Genomic DNA, 20,570 nt, shown 5'->3' with positions numbered 1-20,570 from the left:
ATAGGAGCGGTCTCTCTCTGGATTGAACTCGGGAACCTCCGTTCGCCAGCCCGGTGCTGATCTCACTGTGCCACCAACCGACCGGAAGGTGGGGGGGGGGGGGGGGGTGTCAGGGTGAATCTTACCAAGAAAAATTTAAGCCAAATACAAAGTTAAACACTCAACACAATGTCAACGGCAACAGTTTAAAATGGCGGATGGCATTCTCCTTCCTCGGTTCGTAAGTACGAGTTGTCCGTAGGTCGGATGTTCGTAACTCAGGGACTACCTGTACAATAATCTTGCCAGTAATGTCCTGCATAGCATGAGTCAAATGATTGTCCAGTTTAAGCAGTGCCAATGACCTTATGATATCATAAGTAATTTGAATAGTTACTCTCTTTTGTCAACAGTACCATGTCCTACTCTTGCTCCCTCCAGCTTCTTTTCTTTATACCTACTCCAAGTTTGACAAATTTAGATTCCACTTCCAGCTTTAGTTTTTCAGATTCTGTTTCACTTATTTTGGTTTTATACACTATCCCAGCAAAGAATATTGGAGACAAATTCAAAAGTCAGTAAAACTCCAAAGTAAGCACAGAAAAAGAAATGTTAAGATGTCAGTGAGATTAAAACCAGTCACCAAAAGATACTAGGAATGTGGGAAAAATAAATACAGGGAAAGCAGTGAAAATAAAATACAAAAAAAGTATGTGTAGAAGAATGAGTGACTGCAGGGGAAGAAATTCTTTTAAGGGACTCCCTTTTAAGTCTACCATGATTATCTAATACTCGCACAAGTTCCTATATTTATCCAAATATTTTCTTCACCTTCCTTCTTGATATTTCATTCCTCCAACTCTCACCATTTTTTAAAAATAACTTTAGTGTTAGAACTACACTTGCAAGAAAGTTTGTGAACCCTTGGCAAATATCTGGTTTTCTGCATTAATTACTCATAAAATATGGTCTGATCTTTATCCAAGTCACAATAACAGACAAACACAATCTGCCTAAACTAATAACACATAAACAATTGTACTACTTCTTGCCAATACTGAGTACACCATTTAAACAATCACAGTCTAGGATCAAAGAAGTATGTGATCCTCTCGGGTAGTGCCTTCTACAAAAGCAATTTGGAGTCAGGTGTTCCAATCAATGAGATGAGATTGGAGGTGTGGGTTGTTGAGATGTCCTGCCCTATAAAAAAAGACACACAGTCAGGTTACTGACAAAGCCTCCTCTTCTCAAGGAAGATCTGTTCATATGCACCATGCCTCGATCAAAACAACTTTTAGAGGACCTTAGAAGAACTGTAGAGATGCATGAAGCTGGAAGAGGCGACAAAAGCATTGCTAAAGACCTGAGTGTTCATCAGTCCACAGTAAGAGAAATTTTCTACGAATGGAGAATATTCAGTACTGTTGCTACTCTCCTTTGAGTGGGTGTCTTGCAAAGATCACACCAACAGCACAATGTACAATGCTGAAGGACATGAAAAAGAACTTGCTAAAATCTCTGTTCACGAGTTCACTACAAGAACACCAAACAAGAATGGTTTTCATGTTAGAACACCACAGAGAAAACCACTGCTCTGTTTTGTAGACAGATGAGACAAAATTGAACTTATTGGCAGAAATGCACACCACAATGTTTAGAGTAAACAGGGCACTGCACATGAACACCAAAACCTCATCCCAACTATGAAGCATGGTGGAAAGAGCATCATGGTTTGAGGTTGTTTTGCTGCCTCAGGGCCTGGACAACTTGCAATTCTTGAGTGAACAATGAATTCAAAATTGAATTAAGATATTTTACAGGAGAATATCAGGGTAGTGGTTCATCACCCGAAGGTTAATAGAAGTTAGATGATGTAAAAAGACAATGATCCAAAAGACGAGAATAAATCAACAACAAAATGGTTTCAAAAAACAGTTGTGTTTTGGAATGACCAGGTCAGAGTCCAGACCTTAACCCAATTGAGAGACTGTGGCATTACCTGAAGAGGGCTGTTCATGCAAAGTATCCCAGAATATTGATGAACTAAAGCAGTTTTGTATGGAGGAATGGTCTAAAATTCCTCCTTGCCATTGTGCAAATCTGATCAGCTGCAACAGGAAATGTTTGGTGGATGTTACTGTTGCTAAAGGAGGTTCCATCAGTTATTCAATACAAGGGTTCACAAACTTTTTCCAGCCTGGACTGTGAATGATTAAACAATGTGTTCAATAAAGACATGAAAAGTACAATTGTTTGTTATTAGTTTAGGCTTATTGTGTGTCTATTATTGTGACTTAGATGAAGATCAGATCAGATTTTATGAGTAATTAATGCAGAAAACCAGGTTATTGCAAAGGGTTTACTAACTTTTTTCTTGCAACTGTATGCATTTCTTCTCCACCCTCTTCATGATTGCCATAAAATGTGTCCTTGTCCCCTTAGATCTGAATGTTCTCATTTTATCAGTTATACTGTAATGCAAAAGCTATTTGTCCTTCTCCTCCAGAATCTTAGCATGTTGTTGTAACCCAGGTTAAGTGAACCCAAAATTATAATACTAGAAAGCTCTATCTGCGGAGAGATGAAAATGAGGTTTACCAATTTTTAAAAAAGAGAGAATTTGAAAAAAACACTATGCAAGGAAGGGGCGGGCTGGACACAGGACGGACAAGCAAAGAAACACAGCCACGATTAGAAGCTGAAGACATGAACTGTTAAGAATGGAATTAGTAGTGAGCATCTTCACTCTACTAACTTGAAACCTTCAGGGTGAAACCCCTGGAGGAGAGACAATAGTGATAAAAGATTTATTGAAGCTACAGCTATAACGAGAAAATATCAGCAGACACCAATGTCCAAAATCCCTATCGTGTAGTTGGGAATTAGTTCTGTAAAATCACACTAAGGCACTTGGTCAAGTTTTGTACAAGTTTGTGAATTAACTTTCTGCGTATGATAAACTATTTCATTCCAACGAATCCAAGAAATATGATGGCAAGCCACCCAAGAGTTGAAGAACCAGTGTGGGAAGGAAATGTGTAATGACGCAGAGGATTCAATATGGTTGGATGTCTAAGTTTATTTTCATTCGAAGAATCTGAATTTGATTTTTTGCAAGAACTGATTATTTTTGGCAAAGACTTTGATAAGTTACTGAATGAGATTTACTTTAAGAGTTGTGATGTTGGAGAATGGTCGTGAAAGGAATTAAGCTGTATAGATATATAATTTTTGAATTTGAATTTAAACTTGGAACTGAAACTGAAGTCCACTATAATACTTGAGAATATTAATTCTATTTGGTTTTCTAACTAACTAGGGATAAGTAAAAAGGGAAGTTTAGTCTGTAAACTTTTAAATAGGGAATAACACTAGATCTAATTAGTTAGAGAAATTGGAGTAACAAAGGTTATTCTAATCAATATCTAATTAACTGATTCTAATTAAAAAGGAATTTGTTGTGGTTTGATATCTAAGATTTGGAACCTAAACAGGATGTTTGAATTTTGAATTGTTCTTGTTCATGTAAATATCTTGTGCATATTGTCTTTCTTGTAAACAAAATCTTATTTCCAGAAGTGTGTGGTTTCTATTCACTGCCTCCTTCCGATACCTAGAAACTTCTGATGGCCTATTAGCACCAAGTGTAATTTGGTTTTCTCAAAATAGTGTGGCGACTAGTCACACACGATAAGACTGGTGCTGCACAGGTGTTATATTAGTCCAAAAAAACATATGATCTTGCTTAATAGTTTTAAATATGAGGCAGGAGGTTCAAAATAGCCAAATTGTTATGTCACAGATTGTTAATTCTCAATCAAAACAGAAAATAGTGTAATCACATGAAATATTGGAAACGTAGAAAAAAAAACTTCTGGATTTATCAATAAAGGTCTCAGCTACACTGACACTAATCTCATAACACATGTCAGCAGAGCTGACAGTCACTCAGCTCACAGCCAAGTTGGTTAATGAATTAAAGATGTTTCAGCTGTGACTGAGGGATACACACTGGCCGAGCTTCAGGAGAAGATACTGCCACTTCTTTGAAACTTTGGCTGATAAAAGCAGCTAGAGCCCCAGTTTAATGACTCATCTAAAGAAATTTCACTTCCAGTAATTCAACTAATTTAATGATTCATTTGCTACATTTACTTATTTACTTGTTCAAATATATGCTAGATATCAGGATCACCATAACCTGAAATGCTTGGATTGATAATTATTTCCTAAAGTTTTTGTAGTAACTTCTGGAATAAATTGCCAACAATCATTTAACTCAAACATATTTAATACATGTTCTTGCACTATTAAGATTTAATTGCATTCAATCTCAGCTAGAGTTTTATATATTTTTCTTTACAAGTTAAAGAAATGCCAATTTCCTTTTAATAGCCCAAATATAAACTGGATCAGAGAAATTAAGGTCAAAACTCCCAATTCCAAATCAGCCAATTACACCAATTCACAGAAGTAATCAATAGGAAGTAATGAATACACATATTCATTTACAATTCAGTTAAACAATAAAGGTGGCAGTGCTCAATCTAAATTTGGACATGAAAATTTTAATCTTGTTTCAAGAATTCAAATAATAGCACCAAGAGAATATGGGATACGACGTAAAAAAGATAAGCTCATCTTGATCATGAATTTTGCAAATATACACAATTTCAGTTAAGTGAAAATTCAGTAATGGTTCAAATCAACAGGGTTGACAGTTGAATGAACAGATTACAGCAGCAATAATTATTTTTCAAATAAAGAAATTAGCTTTATTTGTCACATGTACATTGAAACACAGTGAAATGTGTCATTTGCATCGACGACCAACACAATCCGAGAGTGTGTTAACTCTCAAGCATTCAGGTATAATACCTTTAAGTGGATTAAAGTGTATCACCATGGTCAAAAGAGATGAAGGAGGGGAGGACCCTAAACCAGACTTGGCATCAGAATATGAAACTTCAGCACAGTGTCTCATTTGCAAATGTACAGACAATGGAGAATAACACTGAAGACCTAAGGGCAAGATAGCTGTTCCAGGGGAATTGTGAAGAATTGCTGCATTGTGTTTCACAGATAAATGGCTTACTCTGGAGACACTGGATATGTCAGTGAGAAAAGAGTGCTTCTTGATACACTGGATGGACCAGACTGCTGATTTGGAGAAGGCAAAAGGTAGAGGTCTGTGTTCCATGATAAACTCTTTGTGGTGCTCACAAAGCAGTCTCGTCGTGCTCGTTCTCTACCCGGAATATCTAAAGTGTCGACCATTCTACTTACCAACAGAGATCTCCTCCATGATCCTAACCGTAGTTTACATACCACCAAAAGTCAATGTTAAGCAGGCACTTTAGCTACTGAGTGCCGCTATCAGCAAACAAAAAACAGCCTACTCCAACACCTTTCAAGTCATTGTTGGAGACGTCAAACAGGCATGTATAAGAAACCTCTGCCCAATTATAATCAATGTATCACCTGTGGTACCAGGGGTCCCACTCAGCCACTGCTGTATTAGGATTACGAATGTCCACTAGTCCATGCCTAGACTGCAAAAGTCACCTCTCATTGTCCTTTGTTCCAAGGAGAAAAACCCTAGCTTGCTCATCTTATCATCATGCTTTCTATTTCCAGACAACATCCTAGTAAATACCCTGTCCAAAAGCTTCTACATTCTTCCTGTAATGAGACAAACAGAACTGAACACAATACTCTAAGTGTGTCTAACTAGAGTTTTAGGGAACTGCAACATTACCCACAGCTCCTGAACTTAATCCCCCAACTGATGAGGGCCAATACACCACACGCCTTCTAACTACTCTATCAACTTGACAGCAATTTTGGACGTAAACCTCAGAACCCCTCTGTACCTCCAGTGTTAAGAAATCTACCATCAACCCTGTATTCTACCTTCAAGTTATACCTTTGAAAATGAATCACTTCACACTTCTCTGCACTGAACTCCATCTGCCACTTCTCAGTCCAGCCCCACATTTATCAATGTCCCTTTGACACAGCAACCTTCTCCACTATCCACAACAGCAACCTGCCTGTCATCTGCAAACTAACACACCCTTCCACGTCCTTATTTAAGTCATTTACCTACCTTCATCAATATATTTTTGTTACATCCTCAAAGAATTCAATCAGGCTTGTGAGGCACAATCAACCCCTTACAAAGACATGTCTGACTACTCCTAATCAGACTTAACTTCTCCAAATGCTCAGACATCTGGTCTCTTAAAAATCCTCTCCAACAGTTTGCCCACCAATGATGTATGACTGTAATTTTCATGGTTATCCCTATTACCTTTCTTGAAGAAATAAATAACATTTGTCACCCTCTAATCTTCTGGCACAATTCCTGTGGCCAGTGAGGACACAAAGATCCATCGCATCCCCTTCTTTGACGTTGACATCTCGGCCTGTTCTATGCTAAGTTTACATTCATCAAGGCCGATTTCGTTGGTGAATACTCCCTTATCTCCTGACTCCAGGCACATATTTTGTCCTTTATCCCTGAATGGTTCTATCTTCACTCTAGTCATCCTTTTGTTCTTTACATCCATGTAGAACGCCGAGATTTTCCTCAATCCTGCTTGTCAAAGCCTTCTCATACGACCTCTAGTTCTCTGAAGACTATTTTTAACTCCCTCCTGGCTGTCTTTTAATTCTCTAGAGCCCTATCTGAACTTTGTATTCTAAAGGTTAAGTGTACTTTCTTTCTCTTAACTAGATGCTCTACATTTCCCTAACCATAGTTCCTTAACCCTACCACACTTTCCCTGTTTCAAAGGAACAAACCTATCCAGAACCCAATGCAGGTATTTCCTAAATTACTTTCACATTTCTATTGTGCATTTACTGTTATAGGAAGAAAAACGATTCAGTTACAATTACAGATGGATACAGCAGACTGTGCCAAATTATTTTGTACATTTATGAAACACTGGTCAGTTCACAACTTGGAATAACGCATCCAGTTGTGATTATCAGTTTTAAGATGATCAAACATTCTTGAGAAGATTTACAAGAGATAAGAGATTTGAGCTCCAGGATCAAATCTCTCCCCAGTAAAACTACAGCAACCTGCAATGGAATCAGCATAGATCCTGGTGATCCCATAAATCTAAAATTATGTTTTGAATAACATAGCTTGGAAGTATAATACAATGTATATACAATGCAAAAGAAACAAATCTAATTCTGGTCATCCAAAGAATCCCTGGAGTCAGGTAGGTTTTCAAGTTCTAGTAGAGCACTTCATCCAATTTCATCTATTTCCTTTTCTCTTTCCCCACTGTTTCACAGTTTCCACAATTTATTAATTTCCATTCAGTATTTCAATATCATGCCACAGCAAATAGAGAAACAATTTGCTTCCAGGCCTATCAATAGTAGATTACAAGTGGCCACAAATAGGTAACAGGTAAACAATGTTAAATATTTCATCTTTTAACCTATGCTCAGTTTCCTTTGTAAAAGTTCAATTAAAATCAGGTATTCAACATGCATGGTATGTATACATATACACCTATCCCCTCCTTAAAGGATGCTTTTGTATGAGTGAATTGTACCGTTATAGGCCATATTGTAACTGATTGAATCCTCCTGTCTGATTCATATTTGCATCTATGCAGAACAATAACCAAAGCTTCTGTTTCATAATTGTCCCACAAAAAGTGTGAGAGACCTTCAGGCAAAGTATCCCATAGCTTTAACTCCAATCATGCATTTAAAAAAAAATTAAATAGATTATTTAAGAAAAACAACATATTAAGCTATTATTAATTCAGAACAGAAATAAAGAGAAAAATAAAAATAAACCAATAGTTAATCTTTTCAATAAAAGGTTGGTGACTTTATTTAAATGATTGGGGTCACCCTACATGGGCCAGATATGGCTATAATAATGCCAGAGAAGCCGCATAAGGAGTTTATCTACCTCACAGCTCAGGACTTCATAGGAAGTCCTCAAATCAAAAATCCAATCAGGAGGCAGAGAGAGGTTGGCTGCGACATCTAATCCCCAGTATATCCCTGACTTCCAAGCTGTGGTGTACAAGTATATCCAAAGTACACTCAAGTGATGCCTTTAACCAAGTCTTACAATCTTCTTTCATTTTTCATAAAAACAGCAAAAGTTGGAGTTTAGAAACAATTCACTCCTCCCTCAACTGTTGGACAAAACATTTTTTGTACCATAAATCTCCATGCTTCTCAGTAGACTTAACTGAGCCAAGTTCAAATTGGTGAATACTTTTTAAAAAAAAGTCACTCTTATTAACATGCATTTCCATTGCATAAGTGGCACAACCAGCATTAATCAGGTAAATTGAGAGTAATACCAGATTAAGATCACAATCTTGTCAAACAATAGCAAAAGGGATTTTTTTAATCAATAGCCATGAAGTGGAAGCAAACAGAATGAAACTAGAAGATAAAAGCAGACTATAATCGACTAAGAGCTTTAAAAGGATGTAAGTGGGTCCTTTACACAAAGTGTCTAGAGAACTTATAATATAATAGGATAACAAAATGGCAAAGACATTATTGGTTATATTCACTTAATTGTAAGATGAAAAGAATGCACTGAAGATGATACAAAATCAATAAACCACTGAGAAGAAAATTTTAAAAATAAAGCAACTTACAAAACAAGAGTTTCTCAAAAGCTATCAAATCCTCTGAACTTGATATCCTTCAAAACCAGAGGGTTGAAAGGAGAACTAAAGAGATTTTTTCAGAAATCTCTGGATTCAAGAACAGTTCCCATAAAATGAAAGGTTGTAATTAGAATGCTGTTGTTCTATAAATATGCAAGGTTAAAAAGATGGAACTTTAATAGAGAAACTGAATTTTGAGAGGAAAAAAATCAATTTTATTAGCCATAGTCAACACATTTTAATGAAAGGAAAATCCTGTTCAATAGATGAAGGGACGTAATGAAGAAAAACAGAATTCACATATTAGATCACATTTTTCTTACTGAAAACCATGGACTGACATAAGGAGTCCGGTCTTAATTGTGCTCTTCAATGGAAAAGTCATAATGTGCTTATGCATTCTGTGTAGCTTTCCAACTGATGGTCACCACTCTTTTTAGAAGATAAAAAGTTCCCATGAACAAAAAATCTAAACCTAGGCACCCTAAAGAGGATATCAAATTTTGCATATTGAGTGAGGATCAAAATAAATGAAATGTCCTTTCCTCAAAGCAAAGGTGAACAAGAATAGCCAACTACATTTTTTTCTAATGAACTTGTCGATAATAGTGTCCTCAAAAGTCTCTGACACCGGTGAATTGACTTTACTTATGCTCTTTGAAAGACAACTTCTTACACAGTTGTGAAATAACATTACAGCTATCAATAAATACAAATCAGATTGACAATGAAAGTGTTAAGATCAATGGAATGGATGTTTTTTTTATTGAACTGCTGTTATTGTTGCTTTGCAAAAACACAGCAAGAAACATAAATCAAATAATTGGGATTTTGGCATTAAAACAGATAATGATGACAATACTCAGCAGTTCACTCTGCATCTTCTGAGTAAGAAAAAGAGCTTCATGATACTCCACAAATGTTGTCTGACTTACTGTGTGTTTCTGTTTTAGAAATTTTCATCACTTGCAGTTTAATTGGTTTTTGACCAGGCTTTTACCATCATCCACAAGACATAGGAACAAATTAGGCTACTCTTCCCATTGAGGCTACTCTGCCATTCTGTAATGGCTAATTTATTATCTTTCTCAACCCCATTCCCCTGCCTTCCTCCCTGAATCTTTGATGCCCTTACTAATCAAGAACTTATCAACCTCCACTTTAAATATACTCAATGACTTGGCCTCCACATCTGTCTGTGGCAATGAATTCCACAGATTCACCACTCTCTGCCTAATGAAATTCCTCCCTCAGCTCTGTTTTAAAGGGATGCACTTCTATTTGGAGGCTGGCCCTAGATTCTCCTAATACAGAAAATATCTTCTCCACATCCATTCTATATAGAACTTTCAAAACTCAAGTTGAAATTGGCATTAAAATAGAAAATGCTGGTAATACTCAGCAGTTCACTCTGCATCTGTTGTGGTAGCAAAAGAGCTTCACGGCCAGTCCACAAATGTTGCCCAAGTATTTCTACAAGTTTTCTATTGAGGACTGTTAGAAGATAAGAGGAAGGCAGAGAACAAAAACTGTAGCATTTCCAAATTAAGTATCTGGAAGAGATGAAAGTACAAGATTCAATCACAGGGCAAAACCTAAGTGGAACCTAAAAGACAAAAGAGAATACAGATGCTGGAACTCAGAAGAAAAACAAACTGCTAATCATGCAGTATCTGTGGAGGCAACCTATCATTTCAGATCAAGATTCTGCATTAGGATGAACAGGAAAGATTGTCAACACTATATAGCAGTAATACACCGGGAAACTTGATAGGTGATAGGTGGAAAGCAGATAGGGGAAAGGATGATGGGCAAATGGGGAAGAAGAACCAAGATGTCTGTACCTGAAATGTCTATTTATACCTTTTACCTCTCTAGATGCTGCTGAGTTCTTCCATAACTGAGCAGTGACGCAACTCTTCTTCAAATCTATTTTACTATTCATTCATAATGACATTATTCAAAGCAGCATTGATTCAACTATCAAAAGTCACCTTCTGATTTGCTAGCACTTCAGCATTCCAGTATCATAGTTTAGTATTGAAACACAAGTTCAATGCAAGAGAAAGACAAACCATAGAAACATCCAAACCTTCAAGACAGCTTTGCCATTCAGTAAGATCATGGCTAATTTTCCATAATTTTATTAGCCATAGTCAATACATTTTAATGAAAGGAAAATCCTGTTCAATAGATTAATAGATTCCCTATCCCCAAAACCCTTGATTCCAGACTTGTACTAATTTGTTTTGAATGAACTGAAGGTTCATCATTCTTGAATGAAGAACTCTCTCATTTCAGGATCAGATTTAGAATTTTGAATGGCCTATTCCTTATTCTTAAACAATATTGTCCCCTTCTCAGACCTCTGAAGAAACATCTTTTGTAACAATGTTAAATGTTACAATTCCATCTCTTCTCATTCTTCCCGAGATAACAGCTCCAGTCTCCTTAATCTTTCATACAGATTTTTTTGTTGCACTGTCTTTGAAGTAGATAAAGAAGCCAGTACTCCAGGTGCAGATTCACCAAGCCCAATATAATTGCAGACGTCCTTGCTCCTGAACTATCACAATGTTGTGGCATTAAAACATCACATTACATCGATCCATTATTATTCTGGCAGCACAATAATCAACCCATTTAATCAAGATTAGATAGAAAATAAACGACGCTGGTTTATTATCAAAGGTTTTCTACTTCACGCCACAAGAACTCAATTCAATTGATTCACATATTGCAATTTATAGGCAAACTTAAATCAGACAAAAAACACGCATAGGTCAGGCACCTTGGAACAATGTCAAGAATTTTAAGGCAAAGAATGGAAAAAATCAAGTTAATCATTAAAACTTAGGAAGCTTGTCAAGTAATTTGTGCACAAAAATCTCGCATTATTCGATATTGTACAAAGGATATTTATTAATCAGGAATTTTAATTTTCCGTTCTTCAGATATCATGGTCACTAAAAGAATTTCTATCGGGTAAAGCACTTCCTCGACACTGCACTAAAATATTAATCTTGATGTTTGCACCGGGCATCACCGGAGTGGGGATTGAACGTACAGCTGACATAGAAATATAGGGCCTGCAGATCAATTGTACAACTGATTTGAAGTCTTAAGTAATCTGCCATAATCAAAAAGTGGGGGCACAGTAAATCTCTTTTAGGGAATTCACGGACAGCCTTACTTAAATTTCTTCCTCGCCCCCTCCAAAAAAAATCCGAAAAATATCTCTCTTTTATTCAACGATTCGGTAATAACCAACACCCTGAAATTACGAGCATTTTCCGGGCCTCTTCATACTTAAGGGGAACTTTATGAAAAGTGTCAAGTTAAATAAATAACAGTACAAGACAGGCTGGTTAGTGGGGCAAGGCTTGTAAAGCCTAAAATGGTAGGATGGAGGGAAGGAGGAGAAAAAGTAGATGGAGAAGGGGAGAGTTGAGGGAGTACCGGGTAGCTGCCCCGTACAATTCTCATCCTATCGCGCCTTCCACACTCAGTCGCCACCATGGACCCCGGTAATTACGGAGCGCTCGGGAACTTTACGTCCAGAGATAAAGCACCAGCGGGGAAACAGGCCGCCCGCCAGCCTGTGGATTCGACCCGAACAGAACCGGACCTGCAGTCTCTCCTCACCTGTCCTCACAGTCCTTGCACTTCACGAGCACGGCGGCACTTTGGCAGAACAACTCCTCAGCCATCATGCGCTGGAGGAATGCTGCACCCGTTTTCACCTCATGATATCCGCGGCCAGCAATCCCAGCGGCTCAGCGCTCCTGCATGGCTCTCCGAGGACCCCTCCCAAAGCTCCGATTCACGGCAGACAGAGCTAGGCCCGCCGCTCCGGCTCAGTTGCTAAGGGTTACCGGTTCCCGGCCGCTTTCCCGCCACCTTCTCAACTTTGCCAACAATCAGCCTGCCCGTGTGGGGAACAAGAGAAGACCCATCGGAGGCTCGCTGCTGCCCCCTCCGGCTCGGGATGGCTCAGCGCAGCCGACCTGCCGAAAGACGGTGTAGAAGCCATTCTCAAGCTAACCGAGTTCAAGATATAGCTGAGAGGGAATCGAAAACTATAGACAACAGGGATTTCAGATAGGAGGGGAGACATTTAAAAGGGACCTGAGGGACAATTTCTTCGCACATATATGCAGCAAGCTGCCAGATGAAGTGGTTGAGGCAAGTACAGCAACAACATTTAAAAGACATTTGGCAGGTAAATGGATAGGAAACCTATGGGACAAACAGGGCAAATGGGCTATCTTAGATTAGAATCTTGGTTGGCAGTGATGAGTTGGGTAAAGGGGCTTTTTTCCGTTCTTTGTAACTCTATGAAAATCATTCAGAATCACCCCCAATCAAAAACCGTGGAGGAACTATGAGATCCACATGCTGCTGAGGATCTCAGATCAGAAGCATTCAACTCTTGGTGACCAAGAAATTTACAGGATGTCCAGGTACGATCTTTGGAAAACCATCTCACAGGTGACAGATGCTCCACCGTTGTTTCAGGGCTTGAATACAATGGACTTCAGTAAGGCCTTTGACAAGGTTCCGCATGGAAGGTTTGTTAGGAAGGTTCAATCGTTAGGTATTAATATTGAAGTAGTAAAATGGATTCAATAGTGGCTGGATGGAAGATGCCAGAGAGTAGTGGTGGATAACTGTTTGTCAGGTTGGAGGCCGGTGACTAGTGGTGTGCCTCAGGGATCTGTACTGGGTCCAAAGTTGTTTGTCATATATGTTAATGATCTGGATGATGGGGTGATAAATTGGATTAGTAAGTATGCAGATGATACTAAGATAGGTGGCGTTGTGGATAATGAAGTAGGTTTTCAAAGCTTGCAGAGAGATTTAGGCCAGTTAGAAGAATGGGCTGAAAGATGGCAGATGGAGTTTAATGCTGATAAGTGTGAGGTGCTACATTTTGGTAGGACTAATGGTAAGTGGTAGGGCATTGAGGAATGCAGTAGAACAGAGTGATCTAGGAATAATGGTGCATAGTTCCCTGAAGGTGGAATCTCATGTGGATAGGGTGGTGAAGAAAGCTTTTGGTATGCTGGCCTTTATAAATCAGAGTATTGAGTTCAGGAGTTGAGATGTAATGTTAAAATTGTACAAGGCATTGGTGAGGCCAAATTTGGAGTATTGTGTACAGTTCTGGTCACTGAATTATAGGAAAGATGTCAACAAAATAGAGAGAGTACAGAGGAGATTTACTAGAATGTTACCTGGGTTTCAGCACCTAAGTTACAGAGAAAGGTTGAACAAGTTAGGTCTTTATTCTTTGGAGCATAGAAGGTTGAGGGGGGTCTTGATAGAGGTATTTAAAATTATGAGGGGGATAGATAGAGTTGACATGGATAGGCTTTTTCCATTGAGAGTAGGGGAGATTCAAACAAGAGGACATGAGTTGAGAGCTAAGGGGCAAAAGTTTAGGGGTAACATGAGGAGGAACTTTTTTACTCAGAGAGTGGTAGCTGTGTGGAATGAGCTTCCAGTAGAAGTGGTAGAGGCAGGTTCAATTTTGCCATTTAAAAAAAATTGGACAGGTATATGGACAGGAAAAGAATGGAGAGTTATGGGCTGAGTGCAGGTAGGTGGGACTAGGTGAGAGTAAGCATTCGGCATGGACTAGAAGGGCCAAGATGGCCTGTTTCCGTGCTGTAATTGTTATATGGTTATATGAATACTATCACCTCTTATAGAGTTAAAATATCAAATGATATAGGCAACAGCAGGGCTTTGCTTCCAGGTGATTTCAATGCCTTCTATGCTCACTTTACCCATTAAAACTTGGAGGAACCATCACGAACTCCCAATGAAGGCGAGCAGTCTTCAGAAGGGTGAAACCACGAAGAGCATCCACTATTGTCCAGTGGCATTTACATCCACAGTGAAGAAATGTTTTGAGAGGTTAGTCATGAAACATAAACTCTTGCCTAAGAAGTGACTTAGACCAGCTCCAATTTGTCTACTATTGGCTCTTCAGTCGACCATAGAATATCTAGATAGCAATACATCCTTGTGCAGTTGGACCCTTGATCTCCTTACTTGGAGATCCCAGTCAGTTTGGATTGACAACAACATCTCCATGATCTCCATCAGCGCAGGTGCACACAAGACTGCGTGCTTAGTTCCTTGTTCTACTTGTGCTATGCATATGACTGCCTAAGCATAGCTCCAATGGGATATTCAAGTTTGCTGATGACTCCTCTGTCATAAGTTTAATCAAAGGTGGTTATGAATCAGCACATAGGAGGGAGATTGAAAATCTGGCTTAGTGCGATAACAACAACCTCTCACTCAATGATTGGCCTAATCTCAAACAATAACGAGGTGGTCTACAGTGAAGAGGTCATCTCTCTGACGCAGTGGTGTCAAGAAAACAACCTCTCCCTCAATGTTGCAAAAACAATGGAGTTGGTTGGGAATTACAGGAGGAGTGGAAACAGGCTATTGATATCAATGGATCTGGGGTTGAGAGGGTAAACAGGTTGAGGAAGTTTGATATGGGCCCCCAAATTCTAAGAACTTTCTACAGGAGCACAATTGAGAGCATCCTGACTGGCTGCATCTCTGCCTGGTATGGGAACTGTACTTCCCTTAATCGGAGGATTCTGCAGAGAATGGTGCGAATTGCACATTCAGTCAGAGATGTAATGTAAAGATTTTTACTCCTCATGTATGTGAAGGATGTAAGAAATAAAGTCAATTCAATTCAGTGTTCGCAAGACCAAGGAGCTGCCTATTGACTTCAGGAGAATGAAACCAGAGGTCCATGAGACAGTTCTCATCTGAGGATCAGAGGTGGAGAAGGCCAGCAAGTTTAAAGTCCTCAGTTTTATTATTTCAGAGGACCTGTCCTGGGCCCAACACGTGAATGTAATCATGAAGCAAACATGACAGCACCTTTACTTCCCTAGGAATTAGCGAAGATTTGGCATAACATCTAAAACTTTGAGAAATTTCTATAGATGTGCAGTGGAGAGTATAGTGACTGGCTGCATCACAGCCTGGTATGGAAACACCAACAGAAAATCCTACAAGAAGTAGTGGTTGAAGCCCAGTCCAACACAGGTGAAGCCCTCCCCACTATTGAGCACATTTACATGAAACACTTTTGCACAAAAGCACTACCACCCAGGACATGCTCCCTTCTCATTACTGTCATCAGGAAGAAAGTACAGAGGGTTCAGGAAGAGTAATCACCCCTCAAGCATCAGGCTCTTGAACCAAAGGGGATAACTTAACTCATCTTCACCTGCCCCATCATTGAAATGTTCCCAAAACACTATGGACACACTTTCAAGGACTCTTCATTTCATGTTCTCAATACTTACTTCTTAATTATTTTTTATTATTATTCCTTTCTTTTTGTATTTGCACAGCTTGTTGTCTTTTGCATACTGGCTGAACACCCTAGTTGTTGCGGTCTTTCATTGATTCTGTTATAGTTATTATCCAATGGATTTATGCCTGCAAGAAAATGAATTTCAGGGTTGTATATAGTGACATACATGTACTTCAATAATGAATTTACTTTGATCTTTGACAGCACTGAATAGAGCAAATGTTGTGGGGCAGAGGTACAGTAAAGCCTTTGCTTCACAGCTATAGTGATTGTGGTTCAGTCTAAACTTCTGGTGTCTGTACAGAGATTGCATTTTCTCCGAGACTGTGAATTTCCTTGGAGTGCTTCAAATCTTCCACACACATTCCATACACATGTTGGTTGTAAACGTAGTTAGCCACTGTAACTTGTCTCTCGTCTATAGGTGAGTGGCTATATCTGGGAGGAGTCAATGGGAATGTGGGGAGAAGAAATAAAATGGACGTTGATTGTAAATGGGTGTTTGATTGTCAGCATGTGCTCAATAGTGGGGAGGGCTTCACCTGTGTTGGACTGGGCTTCATCCACTACTTCTTGTAGGATTTTCTGTTGGTGTTTCCATACCAGGCTGTGATGCAGCCAGTCACTATACTCTCCACTGCACATCTATAGAAATTTGTCAAAGTTTTAGATGTTATGCCAAATCTTCGCTAATTCCTAAGGAAGTAAAGGTGCTGTCATGTTTGCTTCATGATTACATTCACGTGAAGATGCTGTTTCAGTTATGCATCACTGCACGCTCTGTGATGAGGGACTAGACAGGATCCAAGTTGTAGTACTCAAGGCCCTGTTCTCTGGAACAAGTTGAGTCATTAGTCAAAGTATTTGACTGCAATTGCCACTTTGATATCTAACCAACATTATGGAAAAGATATACTCTGCAAAAAAGGCAGTGCAAATCCAGTGAGCAAATTTACTAGGTGTTTTGTTTACTCACAATAATTAGCAAAGCTGTCAGCAACAGTGCTATCAAGCTGCACTTACTCACCAAACACCGACACAGCAATGTCCAGTTTTAGCTTCTCAAGAACCCCCCGTGCTCCAGACCTCATCACAGCCTTGCTGCAAGGATGGGGAGAAGAGCTGATTTCCAGAAGTGAGGTGAGTCTGATTGATCTTGACATCAAGACGTTTGACTGAGTGTGTCATCAAGGTGCACGATAACTCTAAAGTCACTCGACACTGGTAACAGGAGTCATACCTCTCACAAGGGAAGCTGGTTGTGGTTGTTGGAGGTCAGTCAACCAAAGCTGGGCCGAGGAAACTGCTCTACATTCTATTTGTGGGGCAATGTCCCTGTTTAAACTATCTTCAGCTGCTCCATCGATGACTGCCCTTTCATATCAGGGTCAAATATGGGATAATTACTGATGCTTAATTATTGGTTAATTATATTTAAGATTTATTGCAAATAAAGCAGACCATGCTTGCACGCAGCAAGACAAGTAACATTCCTGGCATAAAGTTGGCAGGCAATGATCATACCAAGTATTTCAGAGTATAACCACCTATCTTTGATATTTACCAGCATTGCCATCTCTGAGTTTCCCACTACCATTATGCTGCTGGTGGTGGTGGGTGTGGGGGCAAGTCATCTTTATGCGAGCAAAAGGTTAAATGTCAGAGTAATAGCTAATGTGGTTTAAGTAAAAGAAACCACAGCACAGACTTAGAGCTTTTAAAGCAAAGGTGTCATTTGATATAAACATATTAATTTATCATTACTTAATCAGAATCAGGTTTAATATCACTAGCATATGTCGTGAATTTTTTTGTCATGTTGGCAGCAGTACAATGCAATACATAACAAAAAAGAAAAACTGAATTACAGTAAGTATATACAGTAATATATATATATAATAGTTAAACAAGTAGTGCAAAAATAAAAATAAAAAAGTAGTGAGGCAGCTTTCATGGGTTCAACGTCCATTCAGAAGTCAGATGGCAGAGGAGAAGAAGCTATTCCTGAATCATTGAGTGCATGACTTCAGGCTACTGTACCCATTCTCTGATGGTACCAATGAGAACAAGGCCTGATCTGGGTGATCAGGATTCATAGTGATGGACACCATCTTTTTGAGGTATTGCTCCTTGAAGATGCTCTGGATATTATGGAGGCTAGTGCCCATGATGGAGCTGACTACATTTACAACCCTCTGCCCCTTATTTTTCCATCCTGTTCATTTACCCTCCACACCAGACAGTGATGCAGCCAGTTAGAATACTCTCCATGGTACATCTGTAGAAATTTTAGAGTGTTTTTGGAAACATACCAAATCTTAACAAACTCCTAATGAAATATAGCCACTGTTATGCCTTCTTTGTAGATGCATCCATATGTTGGATCCAGGTTAGATCCTCAGAGATATTGACACCCAAGAATTTGAAAGTCAGGGCTTAGAATATGTGCAGTTTGCAGTGGCCTCTCCGGAGTTGATATCTGTTAATTGTCAAGCGGGGTGCTGTGCACAATCCTAATCTGAAAAACGGACGCAGGAGCACGGAGGAACATCTGGAAATCTCCAGGAAGTCCTTCTTTGTTGCTGCTGCTGTTGTGAGGTTTGGGTCTCTGCTGGGAAGAACAGGCCCCAGTCCTCAGGGTCGCATCGCTGGTGGCCAGTGGCGGGGGCGTTGTAGTGCGCTCGGCAGAGGATGGTGCTCAGAGAGGCTGTGCTGGAGGGGATGGTCGGAGGCTCGGAGGTTCGACGGACTCGGAGTCCGCTGCGGTCAGGGCACTTTCACTGTGTGCTGCTATATTGTGTACAGATCTGTCTTCAAAATACCCTGCACTTATTTGCCTAGGCTACCCCAAGAGTATCTTGTGACCTTTATCATCAAGAAAGACAAAGGCTGAAGATACAGTGGGAGCATTACCACCTGCAGATTCTCCCACAAATCTCATACTGTCCTGCTTTGGAAATATGTTGCTGGTCCCTCCTTGTTGTTTAAATCCTGGAGCTCTCTACCCAATGCTTTATGAGAGTGCATTCTCCAGAGAACTGCAATTACTGAAGAAGACTGCTCACCATCCCCTTATCTAAGCAATCAAGGACAGGCAATAGATACTGGACTTGTCAGTGCTGCTGGAAATCTGAAACTGTTACAGGATGTGCTGCAAGTACGCAACAGATCAAGTGAGGGAAATAGAATTATTGAAGCAGGTCAATGATCTCTCATGAGTTCTGAGGAAAAGGTCATTGGAATAGCTCATGTGTTTCATGCTAAAGTTGAGACTTTCTGAGTATGCCCAGCATTTTCTGATTTAATATCAGCATATTAAAGCCCTAATATGAGGAAGCAGAAACACTGCACATAATTTCTATTGAGTGGGGAGAATGAAAGCAAAACATCCCGGCTCATTCTGATGAAATTTCACTGCTCTGAAGCTTTGATTCTGTTTTTCTTTCAATACTTACACTTGGGCTGCAAATAGTTGCATAGGTATTATCAAATAGGATTAAATCACTCCCCTTCAAATCGCAGAATACCAATGCCCACTGGTCAGGGTGTTCACACATCTTGGTGAATACCAGGTGTTACCTTAGGGCTAAGTGGGTTCTGACAAAATGGTGGAAGTAAAGTAGATATCCAGAACAATTTGCAGATACTAGCAGGCCTATTAAGTATTTTAAGAATTTGCTGTTCTTATTTCAAAAAGTAATTGCAGCTGCTGGAGGTACACAATCTGGAAATACTTAGCTAATCAGGCAACATCAATGAAAAGAATGGATGAGAGTTTTTATTACAAGTCAGTAGTAGCCTGGATTCCATTCAACTATGGTGGAACCTGCAGTCAAGTGGCAATTGACAGTTTCCCTTAGAATTGTCATGGGTTTCTGACAGAAGCTGGCAATAATTGAAAGGAGGTGGACAAGATATCAGAACTTGTCCATGGATGGTAGGGCTATGGTCCCGGTGCTGATTGATGAGATAAGTGGTCCATAATGGACTAGATGGGCCAAAGGGCCAGTTTCTGTACTTTTTAATGGTTCTATCTATTTGCTTTCTTGGTGGCAAGCAAAAGAAGTTGCAGAATAATGAACTCTTTCCAGTATATCATGGGCATATCTCTCCTTACCATCAGCAGTATCTACAGAAGGCAAGGCCTCCTACCTCAACAATGATCCCGATCATCTGTGCCATGTCATCTTCTTGCAGCTCTCCATCAGGCAGGAGATACAGAAACTTGACATTCCACAACACCAGGTTCAAGAACAGATACTTTAACCAAACAGCACAACCACAATCACTACTGTTCAGCAAAACTATAATCAATTTGTTCACTTTGCACTAAAATTAACTTTCTTTGTTGTTATTCTTTGGTTATGTTCTTATAAAAAACTGTGCTTAATTTATACTTTTCTTGTGAATACTCCTTATATGATGTCATGTGCCTGTGATGCTGCTGCAAGTAAGTTTTTCATTGTAGTTGTTCATCCATATACATGTGTGTATGTCTATAAACACAACCTTGATTTTGATTTTTACTTTGGGCCACCTATACTACTCCCATTTACCAG

The 20,570-nt window shown here is 39.3% G+C and overlaps 1 protein-coding gene across 2 annotated transcripts in view; it reads right to left on the bottom strand.

The window, feature by feature from the left end:
• Positions 1-12,564, bottom strand: part of sass6 (SAS-6 centriolar assembly protein) — a 45,417-nt gene extending 32,853 nt beyond the window's left edge. For both annotated transcript variants that reach the window (XM_073071563.1, XM_073071567.1), the window contains exon 1: positions 12,297-12,564. In XM_073071563.1, coding sequence (XP_072927664.1) covers positions 12,297-12,364 — 68 coding nt within the window. In that variant the 5' untranslated portion in view covers positions 12,365-12,564. The remainder of the gene's footprint in view (positions 1-12,296) is intronic.
• Between the last annotated feature and the right edge of the window lie 8,006 nt (positions 12,565-20,570).

The sequence above is a fragment of the Hemitrygon akajei genome, chromosome 2 (assembly GCF_048418815.1).
Source record: "Hemitrygon akajei chromosome 2, sHemAka1.3, whole genome shotgun sequence".
In the NCBI taxonomy this organism is placed as follows: domain Eukaryota; kingdom Metazoa; phylum Chordata; class Chondrichthyes; order Myliobatiformes; family Dasyatidae; genus Hemitrygon; species Hemitrygon akajei.
The sequence above is the reverse complement of the archived record's forward strand: the minus strand, read 5'-3'. Positions and strand labels throughout refer to the sequence as shown.